At 47.2% G+C, this 19,655-nt stretch overlaps 1 protein-coding gene across 2 annotated transcripts; it reads left to right on the top strand.

The window, feature by feature from the left end:
- The first annotated feature begins 723 nt into the window (after nt 1–723).
- On the top strand, nt 724–18,966 carry neurl4 (neuralized E3 ubiquitin protein ligase 4). Of its 2 annotated transcripts, none has more exons than XM_005454377.4 (29): nt 724–1,112; nt 5,611–6,121; nt 6,211–6,276; nt 6,362–6,843; nt 7,903–8,014; nt 8,096–8,184; nt 8,271–8,343; nt 9,245–9,518; nt 9,793–9,974; nt 10,056–10,141; nt 10,223–10,385; nt 10,479–10,686; nt 11,239–11,315; nt 11,409–11,487; nt 11,753–11,922; nt 12,381–12,509; nt 12,820–12,965; nt 13,099–13,317; nt 14,105–14,203; nt 14,283–14,435; nt 14,529–14,696; nt 14,793–14,951; nt 15,100–15,279; nt 15,442–15,535; nt 15,627–15,734; nt 15,810–15,954; nt 16,105–16,217; nt 16,347–16,506; nt 16,609–18,966. In XM_005454377.4, the coding sequence occupies exons 1-29, from the start codon at nt 897–899 to the stop codon at nt 16,811–16,813; spliced, it is 4,866 nt and encodes a 1,621-aa protein (XP_005454434.1). In that variant the 5' UTR covers nt 724–896; the 3' UTR covers nt 16,814–18,966. The 2 variants fall into 2 exon arrangements, with proteins under 2 accessions (XP_005454434.1, XP_005454433.1); XM_005454376.4 differs by having other exon boundaries at nt 725–1,112; nt 10,476–10,686.
- Nucleotides 18,967–19,655: the final 689 nt, after the last annotated feature.

Below are 19,655 nucleotides of genomic sequence, written 5' to 3'. Positions count from 1 at the left end.
AGTCTCCAGGAATAGTTGTCCAGGCTTCCTGAAGGACATTCAAGGCTCTTCTTTGGATGGTCGAGGCTACCATCACTGAGTGTAGTCGATGTCTTTTAAAGCCAAATTTTAATTCTAATTTTCTTCAATTCTTTCAACTTAGGTTCAGCCAGTCTTTTCACGCATGCCTCACAAGAACCCGCTCGCTGTCGCCGAGTGACTGATCTTAGACATGAAAATTGCTCCCTCTAGTGGTTAATTAAATATAATGTTAAATTCATCAGAGCCTTGTGTATGACGTCATCTATCCCATAAATTAGATACACGGAAAAAGTACAAATATTACTCATCAACTTTAAATTATAAAAGAAGAAAAGAAGAAAGACTATAGCAAATATGAATGAAATGTTCAAGATCAGTTTCAGTTAAAATTATGTCTGTATTCACTTATCGCTGCAAGAAGTCATCAAAATGTTATGTGCAGCTTTGAAATGAACTGGAAGATGTGAAAGGTCGGGCAACACAGACAGATAAATAGATTTATTTTCATTCAAAACATTATATACATTTGTTTCCCAAGACAGCGTTAAACTAGCAGTAAATAGAATAAAAAAATATAATAACACCTATTAATATTTAACTAGACAATCATATAATAATAAAAACACATACATAAAGCGATAAAATGCAAACTGATAACGAACGTGACTCTAACTGTAGTTAAAGTAGAAAGTTTTTAGCCCTCGAGCCAATAAAGTGAGAAATAATCAAAAGTGTACAATGAGGCTACGGTGAATGTAGAAGCGTTAGCTTCTGAACCAAAGCGTTTATATAGGCTTTAAAATGACGCCACGCTTTCAGTCATTAAAGCCTGCGGTGCGGTTGCTAACGATTCCACATATCTGCCGGCTGCCATAATGTTACTGTCGCAAAGCCTCGCTGTCGTGAATACTGGCCGCCCACTGAAGATGGCGGCGGAGCTGCATCCGCGGAGCGGAAAGCTGATCGGCCTGTCCAACTCGAACCGAACCGCCCGTCGCAACCAGCCAGTCCAGGAGTTCAATCACGGCCTGGTGCTTAGCAAAGAGCCGCTGAGGGACCGGGATGTCTTCACCGTCCGCATTGACAAGAAGGTAAACAAACTGCAGGCCCGTTGCTGGCTCCTCTGAGCGTGTGTGAGGGCAGCGGGACGGGAGCGGAGCTGGAGGGACGAGCCGGGGGTCTGTGGCTGTCCGCGGTCTAAAGCTACTGCTGCTGCTAGGGCGGCACACACAGGGCTTGACAGTAGCCGCAGTGTTTACGGCTCCTCAGGCTTTAATTAGATACACCGACAGAGACTGGGGAGGACCGCAGGGAGCTGATAAACAGCCTGCTGTGGGCTGGATGTGATAAACGAGTCTCCTAGCTAACGATAGCCCGCCCGTGTTGCCTTGGTGCCGTCAGATAGCCGTGCTAATGAGCCGCTAGCAGGCTGGCCAGGGCTAGCCTTTCTGGAAGGTGCTACGAGGGCTTTGTCTGGCGCTGACAGGGACCCGGTATCGTTTTATCGCGTGAAAGAATCCCAGCTAAGCCGGTAAGTGCGGCTCTTTTAGGGCTTGTTTTGAAGGATCGGTCGCCTGTCAGGCTGTCTGTCCGATGGCTAATAACACTGCAGTGTTCACGCCACACGGGGCTATCGTAGTGACTCAGAGGCCATGTGTGAACAGTACACAGTGACTACACCGAGGCTGTTACCACTGTCATTAATATTAACCAGAGCCTGTGTGCTGAAAGCCTCAGCTCTGCAGCCTCCGCTCACCTCTGTGCGTATGCAAAGCGTCTGCAGACCGCTAGAATTGCTGCTCAAAAAGTGGAGCACGGAGGTGACTACTTCATGCTGTTACTCATTAATTACATGCACTCTTTCGGCTGACTTCACAACCATTTAAACACAAAATCACGGATATCATGTGTCTAACTTTACTAGACCTGCTGCTGTTAACAGTTTTCATCATCAAGTTAAGTGCAGGTGATCTCTTTCCTTTCTTTTCCCTTCATTTCCAGTCAAAGTCCTGCCTCTCCTCCATCACAAGTGCAAAGAGAGCTTACAGCTACAGTTCACATCCACTGATGAAGCTTAAACCAGTTTTTAATTATGTAATTTTGCAGGTAGAGGTGGCCTAATGTTCTGTTTCCTTGAATTAGCAGCCTTGACCTTGTTATCTCCATGCATTAAGAGTGCCTGTGCAGAGTGTTTACATTTCAGTTGTGGAAAACCTCCGTTGTAATGGCTTCTGTCTCTGCAGTCGGCCTCCCAGCTGCGCTTGCCAACAACATGGCAGCACTGGAGTCAGTGCCAAAGCCAACTGGGCCCCACACACACACGAAATGACAGTGTGTCCAGCCGTCTAAAAGCATAGCGTGTGTGCACGTAAAGCATCTGGCTTAATAGCACCTGCTGCACGTTAGATAATTATGCATCCCTGGTGGAGCTCTCAGCCTGATAAAGGCTCTCATAAACAGGCTCCCGCCCCGTCTTTGCATGCATTGCCAGTCTGAAAATCAATAGTTTGTCATCATGGAGCACCCGCTGGTATGACTCTGAGTGCTGACGTCCAGGGTGGGGGGACGTAAACACATGAGGGGGAATGAAGTGATTTATTGGAGCAGGACTCTGCGGGTGTTTTTTCACTTGAGGAAGAAAGAAATGATCTATGATAGGATTCAGCAGAAGATCCAACTAGTGAGATGGAATACTCTGTCACGCGTTTTGCATACTGGGAGTTACTTAAAGCTAAAATGATTAGCTGTGTTTTGTCTTGTGTGACAGTATCAAGTTTTGAATTGTGCTTAATGTGATGAGTAGATCAATATAATTGGCACTAATATCTACTTTGAAATGCTACTTTTCTTGCTGTTACTGTTTAATTACGAGTTAACGCTAAAGTCATAGGTTTTCAAGTCTAACGTGTTTTTAAAAGCACACAAATTCAGCAAGTTGTGCCACTTTGTGTTCCTCACAGTCATGCCGATCTGGCTGGAAAATGTTTATTCGCTCCCAAATGGGAGTTTGTTGTTGTGAGAATTTGTGCCCCAAAAGCTGAGCCTCTGCGTTTCCTCTCTCTAGCGGTGCTCCCCATAGGTGGTGCTTTTGAAATCGACAGGCTATAAACTTCTCTGTTTCCCTATAAAAGATGCTCTGTTGTCCCGCTCAGTGTGTATATTTGCAGCCTGCGATTATTAGTCTTTTAGAGTCGAGTCGAGTGAAAGACTGGGAGGCAGACGCCCACAGGCTGCTGTTACGTAAGCGAGAGCGCGAGGGAAGGAGATGTCTGTCTCCTCCACACACACAGACCCGGTCAGCCTGAGCTACTCCCAGATCTGTTAACCCAGATACCCTGGCTGCGGTAGCACACTGCCTTACATAGCACCTGCCGCGGAGCTGAGGAAGAGGTGGGCAGGAGGAGGCTGACTGTAGTGTTAAAAAAAAAAATGGTATTGATCCTGGGGAAAGTGTCTTTGGCACAGAAGTCAGCTGCAGAAAAACATCCCAGGAGCTGGAAGGGTTTCAGTGATCGGTCACGGTCATCTCTTACACTGGAGTCCTACTGGGGGTGGGGTGGGGGTGGGGGGGTTATGACTGAGCATAAAGCTGAGGCTTTTATCCACCGCTGAGGTTTTTGTCAGATCCCTTTCTCCTTGAGCAGCAGGTGGAGTGCAGCGAGCCAGGAGACGAGTCCTCGTCGAGACGACAGGGGTTCGTGGCTCTGTGTCGGCGAGCATCTGCTGCGCTCAAGTGTTTTTAATCGAGACTTAAACATCAACGCCAGCTGCTTTTTACATTTTCTTTTCTCTGCTGCAGTCTCTCGTCCACGTTGTGGAGGTTAAACAAAAACGAATAATAGAATTCATCTCGGCAGATCAATAAAGTATCTCGTTGTCGTCAGCTTATGGTGAGCTTCGTGTTACTGGGAAGAAACGGATGCCTCGGGCTGCCTGTTAGGCGATATGAGGCCAATGTCGTGCAAAGGCACGAGGAATTTTTGCCGTGAAACGGGGACCAACTGCGCCATGAGTTCAGGGGAAGGTGAGATCGCTGAGCTGAAGTTCAGGTGTTTGTTTTCTGCGTACGGGTTTAATCATTACACCTGGACCACAGAGCCGTCTGTGCTCTCTGCGGCTCGACTTCTTTTTATTATTTCAGTCATAAAACAGAGGAAAGCATTAGCAAGGCCTCATAGTGAGAAGATCCTGGGCTTGAACCTGATCCAACTCTGTTCCTGTATTTGTGGGGTTTGCATGCTCTGCCTTCAAAAGCTTATAAAAATTTTCATGCCCCTGTGCCATATTTATATTATAAATGCCAAAAAGACTGCCAACAAGTTGCTGTACAAGTAAACACTTAATGGGTAATAAAAAGACCAAGATATAAACAAAACCCTCACCCCTAACCAATCACAGCAGATGGCTGCACCTCCCCGATCCTGGTTCTGCCAGAGGTTTCTTCCTGTCAAAAGGGAATTTTTCCTTCCCACAGTCGCCAAGTGTCTGATCATACAGGCTCATCTGATTGTTGACATTTCTCTGGATTATTGTAGGGTCTATAAAGAACCTTGGGGCGACTGCTGCTGTTGTTGTTGTTATTGAATATAATAGAATTGAATTAAATTATTAACATATTAGCAATATTTTATTACTTAAATAATATTCCGATTTCTGTCAGTGCTGCTGTATCACAGCACCCCTAATCTGCATACACACTGCAACATGCGTCATTTCAACTGTGCTTTTTGTCATCAACCTAAGATCAGACAGACTGATCAGACCATCAGACAGATGACAAATTGGACAATATGTAGGAACAAAGCTGATTACGTCCTTCTGATGTCATGGTCAGTTGGAAGTTGTTATTTAACCCTCAGGATCGTATTGCAAGAGTTTTTTTTTCTCTTCTGTTTGATCTAAATATAGAGCAGGATGTGTGAAACTCACCCTTCGGTATCAAAATGTATTTAACTTCCCATCTTAGCAGTGAGACACTGGTATTATAACAGTATCTAATGCAGCACTGGTGGTTCAGTGAGTTTTCTTCCAAGCTCATGTTCGTGTTTGCAGCTGTTAAACATGACAGTGCAGCGACAGAGTTACTGTCAACTAATCTCCGACAAATTTTCATATTCTTCTGCGCTCGCACTGTCCCGCTTTATTCTCAAAGGAGCGCTCCCTGAGCTGCGCTCGTCACCGGCAGAATGACTAAAAATAACAGCGGCGGATCATACACGACACGCCCTTTGTTTTCCATAGATATCTACTTGCAGTTTTTAGCACAGAGCTTCACTTTTTTTAAGAGTAACTCCCACGGCACAACACAGCTCCACTCGGAGTCAGAGAAACAGCTGCTGACTGTTTTTTTTTTTTAATTTTTTTAAAATTTTTACTACTTTTGTGCTTTTTCTCAATATTTGCTGTTGACTTCAGAAAGCTACATGGCTCTGACGTTATTTTTGAGCGTCTTTAAATGTTTTGCTAAGTGTGGGACAAAGACTCGGTCTTTGGTAAGGTGTAAAATCCATCATTTGTTGTCTTTTGCTTTTTTACAAATGGATCTTTAATTAGGAGAAAGGTTAAAGGTCACACTGTGTCTCCTTTCAGGTGAACTCGTGGAGCGGTTCCATCGAAATCGGCGTGACGGCCCTGGACCCCGCCGCACTGGACTTCCCCAGCAGCGCCACAGGCCTTAAGGGCGGCTCCTGGATCGTGTCGGGCTGCTCGGTGCTACGCGACGGCCGCTCCGTCCTGGAGGAGTATGGCCGCGACCTGGACCAGCTAGCCGAGGGCGACCGCGTGGGCATTCAGCGCAGCTCCCGCGGAGAGCTCCACCTCTGGGTTAACGGGCAGGACTGCGGCGCGGCCGCAAGCGGCCTGCCACCCAAACTGTGGGCGGTGGTGGACCTGTACGGGAAGTGCACGCAAGTGACAGTTGTGAGCTGCGAGCCGCCACCGCCCTCTGCGGAAAGAGAGAGCGAGACATTAGAGCGGGAGGAGGAGGAGGAGGAGGATGAGGAGGAGGAAGAGGTGCTAGTGTGTGGGGGTCGCGAGGATGCGGGGATCGCGGCACTGATGAATGTGGCAGCAATGAATGGAATGTTGAATGGTGATGAAGGTAAGAAGCCTTTCCTCCTTATCGCTGCGGTTCTTTTTCCTTCTCTGTCTGTTGGACTGCGCTGATCCGCTGTCTCCTGTCTCTGCCAGTGCCTGAGCTTAGATGCAGTCACAGTAGACCAGACAAGTTCCTCAACAACCTGGAGCCTGATACTGGTAAGAACATGACCCCCCAGAACTATCAGCGGACACTTTCCAGGTGGACCGGCGCTCACGGCTCTTCTCTTCCCATCTCTTTCAGTTCTGACGGAGCACCAGCTCTTTGACGTGTTCAACAACGCAATAGTGTCCTTTTATCGCTCCGAAGATGAGGGCGGAGGGGAGGACGGCGGAGGAGGCGGCGGTGGTGGAGGGGGAGGAGCAGCAGGAGGAGGAAATACAGGAAGTGACTCCTCTTCCAGAAATGACAGAGGGAGCAGCAGCGGAGGAATGAACAGTGACAGCGGAACAGGGACGACAGGAGGAGGAGGAGCGGGAAGTGCCGGGGGCAACGGGGACAGTGGAAACTCTAACAGCAGCCCTGGTGGTAATGGAGGCGTGGGGCCGGGAGCTTTGACAGGCGCGATGACCACCAACGACGCGCTGCTGTTTCACGAGAAGTGCGGCACGCTGATCAAACTGAGCAACAACAACAAGACGGCGGAGCGGAGGAGACCGCTGGACGAGTTCAACAACGGCGTGGTGATGACCAACCGGCCGCTCCGACACAATGAGATGTTTGAGGTGCGTGCACGTGTTCAGGCTAACTGTTTAAATATATGTTGACATGTACATGAAAAGTTATTGCAGTATGTTATATGGTCGTTTCAGACCGAGCCAGAGCCTCACATGTGCCTTGCAAGAGGCGAGGCTTACTGGGATCTGTTTGAGGAAGCCAGCCGAGGGGCAGGCAATCAGAATAAAGGGTTCAGCCTTAAATGAGAGGAGGCTTTCAGTCTTTCCCCCATAAAGAAAACCTTTAATGACCTCTGCTGTACCCTTAATGATGAGTTGTGACAGTTCAGTATATCAATAACAACATGGTTTGGCGACCGTTAGAATAGTTTTTGGGCTTTTCTAAGGGTAGCTGCAGAGACAGAGACCACCCTCATGTTTTGCTGTATGCAAAACATCTCAGTGAAAACATGGAGGTCGCACAGCTGTCGAGTAGTTTGCTTTGAGTTTTATTGACGCAGAAAGAATGACGGGACTGGAAGACGTGATATTTTGCTTGTAGGAGATGCACTTCATGCACACCTCATGGTCTGCAAAGATGGTCTAACCAACAGGAATGCAGCACAGTGTAAACGTGAAAGCAGCGCAGGGTTGTTTTAATTTTGTGTTAAACTTTGGTGCAATTCTTTTCCCTTTTCTTTAAGAGCTGCACTGAGTTTAGGCGAGTCATTCGATACAAAGATTTGCACATTAACCGGAAGTAGCACAAGGACGTGAGAGCAGCATTAAGGGTTTATGAAAGTGCAATAAAATCTTTCTTTGACATTAAAATCAATGAATAATTGTGACAGATAATCATAATACTCTTAAAGGTGCAGTTCTAGTTCCAACAATATTAGAGAGGAGGAAGAATTTTCTTTTAGGTGAGGGGAAGGAGAAGTAAGAAAAGAGGAGCATAATTCTAGTCTCTGCTATAATCTGTAATTGCAGGAGAAAGAAAGACAGCTGGAAATGAGCACAATACATGCTCTTTATAGCTGCATGGAGACTGGTCGAACTAGAATTAAAGCCGAGACAAATACTTGTGAATACCAGCATTGATCTTTTATGTTTCTTCTCTGCTATCAGATCCGTATCGATAAGCTGGTGGACAAGTGGTCAGGCTCAATAGAGATAGGTGTGACCACACACAACCCCAACAACCTGGACTATCCTGCAACTATGACCAATCTGCGCTCAGGTAACGCACGAGTAATGACACGGGGGAAGTCTGTTTGTCTGTGGCAAATTACAAGGTGCTGATTGTTTCTGCTTCTTTAAGGTACAATCATGATGAGTGGCTGTGGGATATTAACCAACGGAAAAGGAACCCGCAGGGAATACTGTGAATTCAGCCTCGATGAACTTCAGGTGAAGCACGTGAACCCATGCGCAAACTTCTCATTTTGTCTTTTTCTAGTAAATCTGACTTTACTTCCTCCGTTATCCACTTTTAGGAGGGAGATCACATAGGGTTGATGCGCAAAGCCAGTGGAGCGCTTCATTTTTACATCAATGGCATCGATCAAGGTGAGACAGATCACAGCCTTTGATGAGGGGAAAGAAGTCCGGTCCAGGACTTTTGAATATGGTGATTATGAATGAGTGGGAGATGTAACCAGTAACCACAGAGCAGTTGTACGTCTGGTGGTGGAGATTCCTTTTACATATTTACACCGATCAAGCATAACATTTTGACCACCTGCCTCATATTGTGCTTCGGTGCTAAAACAGCCCTGAAGCATCAAGGTTCAGGCCACCTTCTTTCATTTCTCCGTGGTCCCGTTCTGATGTTCACGTGCTCTTTGTTGGTGCTTTCGGTAGTGGACAGGGGTCAGCATGGACATCCTGACTTGTCTGCAGCTATGCAGCGCCCTACACAACAAACTGTGATGCTCTGTGCGCTCTGACAGCTATCAGAACCAAAATTACATTTTTAGGAAATCTGAACTACAGCAGCTCATCTTTTTGATCAGACCACACCGGCCAGCCCTACACGCATCAGTGAGCCTCGGCCGATCATGACCCTGTCGCTGACTCACCATGGTTCCGTCCTTGGATCACTTTTAATAGATAATGACCACTGCAGACCAGGAACAGCCCACAAGAGCTGCAGTTTTAGAGATGCTCTGACACAGTCGTCTAGCCAATTTGGCACACTCCCTCAAATCCTCACACTTGTACAATTTTCCTATTTCTAACACATCAACTTCAATGACAAAATGCCCACTTGCTCAATGACATATCCCACCCATTAACAGGTGCCATGATGAAGAGATCGGTGTAAATATGTTTTAGCTCCTGTGTTATTCTCGGCTGTTCATCTACATGTATTAAGATGTATCTGAAGATGTAGGATCCACACCTGGATGTAGCAATGAGTGTAAAGCATTTGGTTAAAGTTCTCCTGTTCTTGCATTGTTTCTCCCAGGCGTCGCAGCAGCTCAGACCCCAAACGTGGTTTACGGCGTGGTCGACCTCTACGGCATGGCTGTCAAAGTCACAATAGTCCACAACCACAATCACAGCGACCGCCTCAGACGCAACAACGCCATCATGAGAGCGCTGTCTCCCGACGTCGGTCGACCCCGGCCGACTCTCTCCGTCACCCCGGACGCAGAGCTGCCCGACCGTCTGCTCTTTCACCCTAACTGTGGCCAGAAGGCCGCCATCATCAGCGATGGCAGGACGGCGCTTCGACCTCAGTGAGTTGTCCTTTCTGCTACTTTATGTTAACCTCGTGATCTGAAACATTTAAATACTTGTTTCTGGTAAAGCACAAAACTAAATGTTCTTGTGTTTACTCATCTTCAAATGAATCTTTGCTGCAAAAGCTTGTAAAAAGTCTGCACAACACACAGATTATCTGCTTGTCCTCTGCTGTATTTTTCATAAGTACATGTGAAGTAAAATTTATATAGTACTGCAGTATTTCAATCACAGAACAGTGATGGAGTGTAAACAGTGCCGCTTTTACAGCGCCACTGATGACTTCAACCACGGCGTGGTCCTGAGCAGCCGGCCGCTGCGCTCCAATGAGGTGTTCCAGGTTCGCATAGACAAAATGGTGGACAAGTGGGCAGGTTCCATTGAAATAGGGGTCACAACGCACAACCCCGCCTACCTGCAGCTGCCCTCCACCATGACAAACCTGCGCTCAGGTGAGATGAGATGGAGCAGCTTTTGTAGCTTGGATAACTTGCTGTGCCGGGGTTACTGATCCCACTGGGGATGTTTTCCAGGGACGTGGATGATGACGGGGAACGGTGTGATGCACAACGGAACGACTATACTGGATGAGTATGGACACAACCTGGACCGACTCAAGGTAAGTGGTAATAATTTTTTTTTTATTAATATTTTAAACATGACTGTTTGTTTTGTTTTTAATGCATTTTTCTTGTTCCAGGCCGGTGACACAGTCGGTGTGGTGCGGAAAGAAGATGGCAGCCTTCATTTCTTTGTGAACGGCGTGGCTCAGGGCCCGGCAGCTTGGAATGTCCCCCCCAGCGTCTATGCCGTGGTGGATCTCTACGGCCAGGCTGCACAGGCCACCATCATGGATGACATGGGTAAGACGGGAGAGCGCGAGAACTAAGAACTGTCCTTAAGAAGAAAATATTAGCATCCGAGTTATTTTTCTCTGCTTCTTTCTCTCTCAGTAGACCTCCCCCCTCTTCCCGAGGACAGCTCTGAGGGACCCACAGCCATGTCCCCTGGGAGTCCTTGCTCGGTAGGCGGGGCCACCACAACCTCCGACTTGCGTTTCCACCACCTACATGGCACCAATGCTGTCATCACCAATGGGGGGCGCACCGCCCTGCGTCAGAACTGCCGCAGCGAGTTCAACGATGCTATTGTCATCTCCAACAGGTGAAACACGTGACGTCAAAGTGACCTGTAGTGACTTAATCCATCCATGGAAGAGAAATCACAATAACCGCGGTTATTGTGCTTAATCCTGCAATCTTTCTAACAGCCAGCAGGGGGCAGCACCTGTTTGATTATATAGAAGCTTATAAGAAAATCACTCTAATCCTCTTTTGATCTGTGACCTCAGAATAAACATTTCTCACTCCGAGTCACTAGTTTTCTGTTTCGTTCAACAAAATGTGCACATTTTGTAAATTATCGACCCAACAAGAGTTAAACAGACAGTAGAGCCATGTATGTATGGGTGTCCAGTGTCTCCAAGTTTGTCCACCACTTGTCACATCTGGTTTCAAAACACCAAGATGACACCAGTGATGGTGCTGTCCATCTTCTTATACAGTCTATGCTTAAAGACTATCCACCTCTTATTCAAAAGAGACGTGTGGTGTCACCACAGCAGGTAGTTCCACATACTTGATTTGCTCGTTAGGTGAAGGTGTAAAGCACTGTGGAGCCACTAACATTCCTCTGTGATGTCTTAAACTGCTGCAGGTGCCTTCGGGACGGAGAGCTTTTTGAAATCGTGATCCAGAAGATGGTGGACCGTTGGTCGGGTTCGATAGAAGCCGGTGAGATGTTTGCCATGTGTCCAGCAGCAGGTCACTTCACACTAGAGCAGCAAAAAAACAAAAGTGTTCCTCTCCTCGTCTTCCCGTGTTTAGGAGTGACAGCCATCAGACCAGAGGAGCTGGAGTTTCCAAACACCATGACAGACATCGACTATGACACGTGGATGCTCAGGTACTGATGCTGCATGCCAATGTGATGTCATAAGCAGTGTTGTCTGTGCTTTATTAAGAAGGACTCAGTCTATGTGTGCTCAGCATGACCAATGCAGGTGTGCACGTTCCCAGTTTTAATAGATCTCTTTTTAATCTATTAAAACTGGTGTATAGAGAAAATAATTGTTGAAAAGTCAAAATATTTTCCAGAACTTTTTTTGTGGAAAAATGTAAATTTTTGGTTCAAACTCAGAACATCTTTTCCCTTTCTGCTTTCCTCGCAGTGGGACGGCCATCATGCAGGATGGCAACACAATGCGCAACAACTACGGCTGCGATCTGGACTCCCTGACGACAGGCTCGCGAATCGGGATGATGCGCTCAGCCAGCGGTGACCTCCACTATTATATCAACGGTGTAGACCAAGGTGTCGCCTGCTCTGGCCTCCCACCAGGTAGGAAATTGTACGAGTTGGAGGACTTGACTGAAGCAACACATACCACTACTACTACTACTTCCTCTTCTTTGGACTGCTTCCTAAATCAGCCACACTATCCCTCTGCACATCCTCCTTCACTACATCCATGAACTTCCTCTGAAGTCTTCCTCTTTTCCTCCTGCATGGCACCTTCATCTTCATTATTCTTTGTCCAGTATGTCCACCATCCCTCCTCTGCACATGTCCAAACCATCTCAGCCTGAGCTGTCCCTCTGATGTACTCATTTCTAATCTTGCCCGTTTCTAATCACGCCTGATGAAAATATCATGTTCAGCTCGGCCTTCTGTCTTTTTGTCAGTGCCACCGTCAAACCATACATACTTGCTTGTGCTGCCTTTCATTCTGCCACAGCGTTCAGATGGATTGTGGTAAATGACTCAGAATAACAGATGTGTGTGTCTGACTCTTTCAGAGGTGTATGCTGTGATCGATCTGTACGGTCAGTGCGTTCAGGTGTCCATCACCAGCTCATCGGGCCCGCTGGACAACAGCCTCTGCACCAGCAACGTCACAGAGAAGAGCTTCCCCATCCACTCACCAGGTAAACCCCAGGATCCTTACTTAGGACTGGAAATTGTCTTCCACTAAGTACCAAAAGAACTTGACTGAAAATGTGTGAAAAAGCAGCCAAAGGCCAAAGAAAAACTATGAGAGACTTTCAGAAAGCTTGGAAAACTCTTGCTCAAGAGCACTTAAAAAATGACAACAAAGTCTGACTGCTTCAAAGCAAAATGAGGAGAAATGAGTGGTTCAAGAGTTTTGCACGGCACCGTGAATGTCACAGTAAAAGAGAAAACTATTGCTTGTTCTCAGAGTCTGATGTATTTGTTCCTTATTCCGTGTGATTGCAGTCGCAGGCGTTGCCCACCGGCTCCACAGCAAACACGGTAAGAACGTGGTGCTGCTCGGCGAGGGCTGCCAGGCCGTCCGAGTCGGAGGTTACGCTCACGGCATCGTGTTCAGCGCAAAGGAGCTCAAAACGGATGAGCTGTTTGAGGTGAGGGAGATGTCACGGTGACCAGATATTTCAGAGATGGCGGGCCTGACTTTCAATGTTTGAAATGCTTAAAAATAGAAATAAAAGGTTTGAACTCTGCCTTTACTCCTCTCCTGCTCCTCTCTCCCTGCAGGTGAGGATAGATGAGGTGGATGAGCAGTGGTGCGGCTCGCTGCATATCGGTCTGACCACGCTGGCGCCTCTGGAGCTGCCATCCTGCCCGCTGTCAGGTCTCTCCCCCTCCCTCCCGCAGCTCCGCACCAAGGTCACCTGGCTGCTCTGCGGCTCCGAGGTCCGTCGCAACGGCGTGCTGCAGCGGCAGAACTACGGCTGCTCACTGGACCGGCTGATGGTAAGCTGCGCACACACCCCCTCCTCCCCCGCCGGCTCTCTGAGCTGTGCACTGAAGCTCTTCACGGATACCTGTAAGCGGCGCTTCAAGTAACTCATTACATTTTAAGGATTTAGCTGAAGATCAAATTAAAGACCCTTAAACCTCTTGACTTAAGAGATTCTCACAGCCTCTCAGAGAAGCTTAGAAAAAATCTGCTTCTTTGTCTCCTGCACGCTCACATTTTTGTCTTTCACCAGTCATTTTTTTTTGTGTTGTGTTGTTTTGTTTTTTTTAAATTGGAGAACCATTTATTAAAAATACAAATTTTAAAGGCACTGTCTAAGTAGCTGGATCGAGGGCTTCTCACTGTTCACTAATGATTAATATTAATATTTACATTATCTGTCCATCATCTGAAATTGACCCCCGGGGTATAAAAACCTGCAGACTTGCACCAACGCTCTTAATCTTCAAGTTAAAATGCAAATCCTGAATACTTTGGAGCTGGATGCTAATCGGCTTACTCCATCAGTCTTCGGTCTTTTTGATTTAAATATTGATTCATTTTCTTAATGCAAAGAGATGCTGTGATTCCTTTGTGTTGTTTATCTACTGTGGCTGAAAGAAATCTTTAAAACAGAGTGGAAACTAATGTTTTGAGACTTTTTCTAAATGTCTATTGTCTTTAAAATGTATGAAGCTAAAAACCAGACATACAGCAGCAGTGTGTCATCACTGCGCGTCTCTCAGCGGTGCTAATTGTCACGTGACACAGACGATGTTAAACCCGGATTTGTGTTTTCAGGTTGGGAACCGCGTCGGGGTGAAGAGGTGCAACGATGACACCATGCACATCTTCATCGATGGAGAAGACATGGGGCCCGCCGCGACAGCCGTAGCCAAGGTAACCACCGCTCACTCTGACTCTCATCAATGATGTTGCTCTGCGATGCCACTCAGCGCCTCTTTCCTGCTCCTTGCAGAACGTTTATGCAGTTTTGGACCTGTACGGGCGGATAACGGCGGTGTCCATCGTCAGCTCCTCGCTGACGGAGGATGTGGAGAGCGTTAAGGCGCCCTCGCTCTCCTCAGACAGCTGCAGCGAGGGAGAGGAGGACAGCACCCCCGTCAGAGAGGTATGAAGGATATTTAAGAGGCCCTCGAGGATCAGAACCCTCCGCCTGTTCGATCTTTAGAGAGAAAGTCTGACTCTCTGTTGCCATCTTCAGGCTGAGAGCGAACCGTGCGTGCTGCTGCCCACTGTCATGGCGTTCCTGGAGAACCACGGCAAAAACATCCAGCTGTCCAATCAGAACCTGACAGCAGCCAGAGTGTCGAGCTACAACCAGGGCCTGCTGGTCACCGCCCAGCCGCTGGCTCGTCAGCAGCTGTTCCAGGTAAGAGTAAGGCTTAACGTAATCGTTCGGATCCTTCGAGCGATCGCTTCGATTTTGGGAGTACAGTTTTAAAGCATCGCTGTTTTTGCCCACCAGTTTCAGATCGACCGTCTGAACCCGTCATGGACGTCGTCACTGTCTTTAGGGGTGATTGGTCACTCCCCCGACCGGCTCAACTTCCCCTCCACGGCGTGCTGTCTGAAGCGCTCAGCCTGGCTCCTGCAGCGAGACTCTGTCTTCCACAACTCCCTGAAGGTGTGCACTGAGACGGACACAGATCTGTCATCGGGGAGGATATTGATTTTTTTTTTTCCCGTCTTACACGAGAGAGTCTGTTTGTACGGACCCTCAAATTTGACTTCCTTCACTTTCACTGCTTCACTTTTCTCCCTCTTTTTTCCAGATATGTGAGAACTACGGTCCTAACCTAGATACGTGTCCAGAGGGGACGGCGTTGGGTCTGCTGGTGGACGCCAACAGTTGTCTCCACCTTTATGTCAACGGCATGGACCAGGGCGTGGCAGCCCAGGACATCCCTTCTCCCTGTTACCCCTTCATAGACCTCTACGGCCAGTGTGAACAGGTTTGCACACACATTAGTGCATGTTTGCGTTACGTGTCTTTTAGGCATGTTCAGCTCTTCCAGCTGCTACCTTTAGACCTTCGTGTGGCTGAAAGCTGTTAATTAAGCTAGTGTGTGGACTGTGAGGCAGCATGTTTATCATGTGTCATGTGCTGATGGCAGGTTACAATAGTCACCAACAACGTGCCAGCTGTGGGTGGGGAAAGTGGTGAGACCCGCTGTCAGGGCGACATGGAGAAGGCAGACATGGTTGACGGTACGAAGCTGACTTTTTAAATTTTTTTTAAATATTAAAACTGCTGAGGTTGTCAGATTTGTGAGTTTTGCCTCCTTTTCTTTCAAAACAGGAATCAAAGAGAGTGTGTGCTGGACGCCGCCTCCAGAGGCCAACCCCAATAAGACCTGCGAGTACCAGGCGCTGTGCTCGCGCTTTAAGGACATGCTCACGTTACCAGGTGGGTGCTTCGCCTTTCAGCTTTTCTCCCCGAGACTTCATCTGGATCTAAAACGCAGCCTCTCTGTTTATTAAGATGGATACTTCAGTGAAGATGCAAAGTACAACCTGTGCTACTGTGAGTCCTGCCACAAACTCCGGGGGGACGAGGCGTATTACAAGAGAGGAGAGCCGCCCCGGGACTACGCCCTGCCCTTTGGGTGGTGCCGCTTCGCCCTCAGGTAGGAAGACAGCCTCTGACATTATGAAGCCTCGAGCTGAGCAGCGTTGACGTCACTATCCTGGTGACCTGAAACTAGCGAGGGAGTCCATATTAATCTGTTCAGCTTGCTTTGTGTTTGCGTCAGTAACACTCTGTCACATCTGTGCAGGATGAAGTCCCACTGTGAGGTTTCCAATGCACTGAAGAAGTGGCACATCGCGTACCACGGCACCAGCGTGGGAGCTCTGCGACGCACGCTGGACCACAGCCAGCTGCTGCCGGGTAGAGAAATCACTGACACGCTTTTTCTGTATTCACACGACTCCAGACGCATGCGAGTTGTTTGCGATGAAGCTCATTCAGCTGCTTTAATGAAACACCGGCTAACATTTTGACGCTTTGTCTTCACAGGAATGTCGTCCATCTTCTCGGTGTCTCCAGCGAAGGTGGAGGGGCCAAACGGCTACAGCGAGCCGGAGGAGAACAGCGCCCCCGGCAGGGAGGTGCCCAGGGTGCGACTCTCCCCCACCATGCGCTACTCGGGCTTGGAGATCTTTGCTCCCAAAGTGCAGTAAGTTACATCTGCCTGTTTTATGAGCGCTACCCAGCAGAGCTAACAGGAAGTGAGGTGTCTTTTTGTACTAACGGTGCACTTCTCCTTCTCCTCACGCAGATTTCGGGACCCCCGTTCTCACCGCTGCCACCAGGCTCAGGTGGGATTCCAGGTGTGCGTGCGCCCAGGCTCTTACAAGGTGGGACCGCCGACGCTCGGCCACAGCGAGCCCCTGGACCCCCGCTTCAGCAACTCTGAGATCGAGTGGATCACCAAGGAGCAGGGCGGCACGCTCCTCTACGGACTGCTCGTTCGGATCGAGTGAACGGAGCAATGAAGGAAGAATTTGGGTGGAGGTGGGGTAGCTCCACACGGCACTCCTAGTACTTTTTAAAAAAAACGAAAAACTTGACAACCAAATCCAGCCCTGCCTTGAGCGAGAGACTCCTCTGGAATCCAGCTGTTCCTACTGTGGATTGTTGACACTTCAGCATCTTTGATTTGGTTTCGTTCCTTTCGCTCTCGGACTCTTTTAGCGGCGCCGCGGCGGTTTCAAAGGACAGACACTGCCTGCACTTTATGTTTCAGACACTCGTGGGCGATTTTTAAACTTCTCATCCACACAAAGCATTCGTTCATCCACTGTAGGGTTTGTTTTTCATTTTTAATACACTTTTCTTTTTCTTCTTTCTTTCCCGGAGCCTCACAAACGGCTTCTCTCTTTTTCTTTTTGGCACTTACTTTTAACACTGTGCTGGTCAGTGTTTTACTTTGGGAGGAGCTGCACTCCTGCCAGTCTGCACGTTAACAAACTGTCGCCTAAAAAGACTGAAATGTGGGTAAAAAAGAAGAAAAACAAGGAGAGTGAGGATGTTTTCACACAGAGAAAAAAGCGGACACACTTGAATCTGGAGGGATTTTAAAACTGGAGTGGGTGGGTTGGGGGGGGCGGGGGGTTGTTTACACATGTACCACTGTATGTTGCTGTCCTCTTCATGTCTCCACATTAGCAGTTTGGCTTTTTTTGTTTGCTTTTAAATCAGCCCCGTTTGCGGTCTTGCCCAGCATCACTTCTTTATCAAATGGGAAAACAAGTTAGGACCTGGGAAACGCCCCCGCTGCACTTTTGGGATTGTCAAAGTGCAGGTGATGAATGATAACTAACGCTCCAGCCTTACAAGTTATGGAAATATGAAACATTTTAAGATGCTGTAGAATTAGAAACGGCAAGTTTATAGTACACTGTTTAATTTAAAGTAATTACAAGCTTATTGGCATCTTTTTTTTTTTTTGCTTAGGGATGAAGAGATTTTACCTTTCACACCTGTATAATGATTATGAAGCTACAGCGAGCCCCTTTTAAACCTCTCCCACGTGGTTCCCTGTGATACCTCACCTCATTTTAAAGGTTTTCAGACAGTATTTTTTTGAGTTTTTTAACGTTTACAAGAGAAAGGGATGAAGTCGTAGGTTTAACAGCACCCATAGCACACAGATGCTCTCCAGTTTCCTCTGGAAATGCGTCTCTCACCGTTGATTGGTTGCAGCCCTGACTGAAGCCACCTGAGCGTACAGGTCAGAGATGGGAGATGCAGGCCTGACTGTAACTGGAGTTTCAGCACCGCTACAACGCACAAAATCACACGTTTCTTTCTTGTTTCTTTAATCCGCACTCTAACCAAAGTCCTGAAAGGGTTCGCCGGGTCTGTGCTGACCAAGTTGGCGTCGTCGCTAGTCAGCGATGGCCTGAGAGAAAACAGTAACTTCATGTTGGTTCCTGAGGTCCTCTGAAAGATTCACAAATCTTCCTCTAGAGAAGCATCCTGAATCAGTGCCACTGCTCTCTATTCTGTAGTGTTTGTGCGGTTTAAACAGAGTGAGAGGATGTTAATTGGAGAGTCCTACAGGCCGACTGTAGCTTCATGTGAAAACGCACGTTTTCCCAGATGTTCAGCTGCTTCTTCTAAAGGTGGACGAAATGGACTGACACCAAAAAAGGTGTCACTAACCTTTCATCCTTTCACCGTTTACACTCGATCCACTCCCGGGAGCAGAGTCCGTGTCCCCGCGACCTACGTCCAGGTGTTTACACGTGAATGTTTATTCATGATTTACACTCAGTGTCAAACGTTTATGCTCAACATCCACCTTGACTGCATGTGATCAGCTTCCCACTCTTTTCAGTTCCGTTTTCTTTCATTTAAAGAGCCAAACTCACTTCACGATCGAAGCTCGCTCACCTTCTATAAAAGCAGCTGTGACGGGGAATCTTAAGAGGAAAAGAAAAACACTTCCAATCAAAAATGTGAAAACGATAAAGTTATTAAATGGGTTTATTTATGGCCCAGTGCTGCTTTGTACAATTTAATTTGTTTTGTTTTTTTTGTTATTTCTGTTTTCTGTATGTCGCATTGTACAGGCTGTTACATAACAGATCATATCTTCCTGATTTATAAAAAATAAAACTGACAGACAGTATGCACAGATGGATGGGTAAAGTCTTTTTTTTTTCCCCCCCTTTGAGCTGAAAAACAAAAAACAGATGCTGAAAAGAAAAGACCAAACCAGCTGGTGCTTTTTGCTTCCTTTTTTTCACATTTTATTTCCAGTAGGAAAAAAGAAAAGTCTGGTCACTGACATGTTATTGCAGTGTTGCACACTTACTCAATCACACCACCTCCAAAATCCTGGTGACTTGTAACTCTTTAAGGCCGATAGTGGGATTTTTCATAGCTTTTTTGTGTTTTTTTGTTTTCTGTACAGAAATAGCGGCTGCTTCAAGAGAAGCTCCATCCTGCTATTTAACAAGCACACACAATATGGAAAAAAAAAAATGCAGACCCAGCAAAGTGGCAGCTGAAAGTATGAGTGAGGGAGTTTGCTGCCCCACGAACAAAAGATGTCTGACTGTAGCCAAGTGTGGTAACGTACTACTGACGGGGCCTGATCTACTCTGTGGTCCTGCTGGGTTGCATAGTCAGCGTCTTTTGCTAATCCATCCTCAGCGGTTAAGAGTTGTTTCTGCACCAGCTTCACTTTTAAGTTGGACCCTGAGATTTATTTATTTTTTTATTCATTTATTAATTTTTTATTGTCTGCTAACAGAGCTGTTCACTCTGCCTCTTTAGCTTCATTTACAGGGAATAATTACATGAGAACATCTTTCC

This window comes from Oreochromis niloticus, linkage group LG3 (assembly GCF_001858045.2).
Source record: "Oreochromis niloticus isolate F11D_XX linkage group LG3, O_niloticus_UMD_NMBU, whole genome shotgun sequence".
Taxonomy (NCBI): Eukaryota; Metazoa; Chordata; class Actinopteri; order Cichliformes; family Cichlidae; genus Oreochromis; species Oreochromis niloticus.
This window is presented reverse-complemented; position numbering and strand designations above follow the sequence as displayed.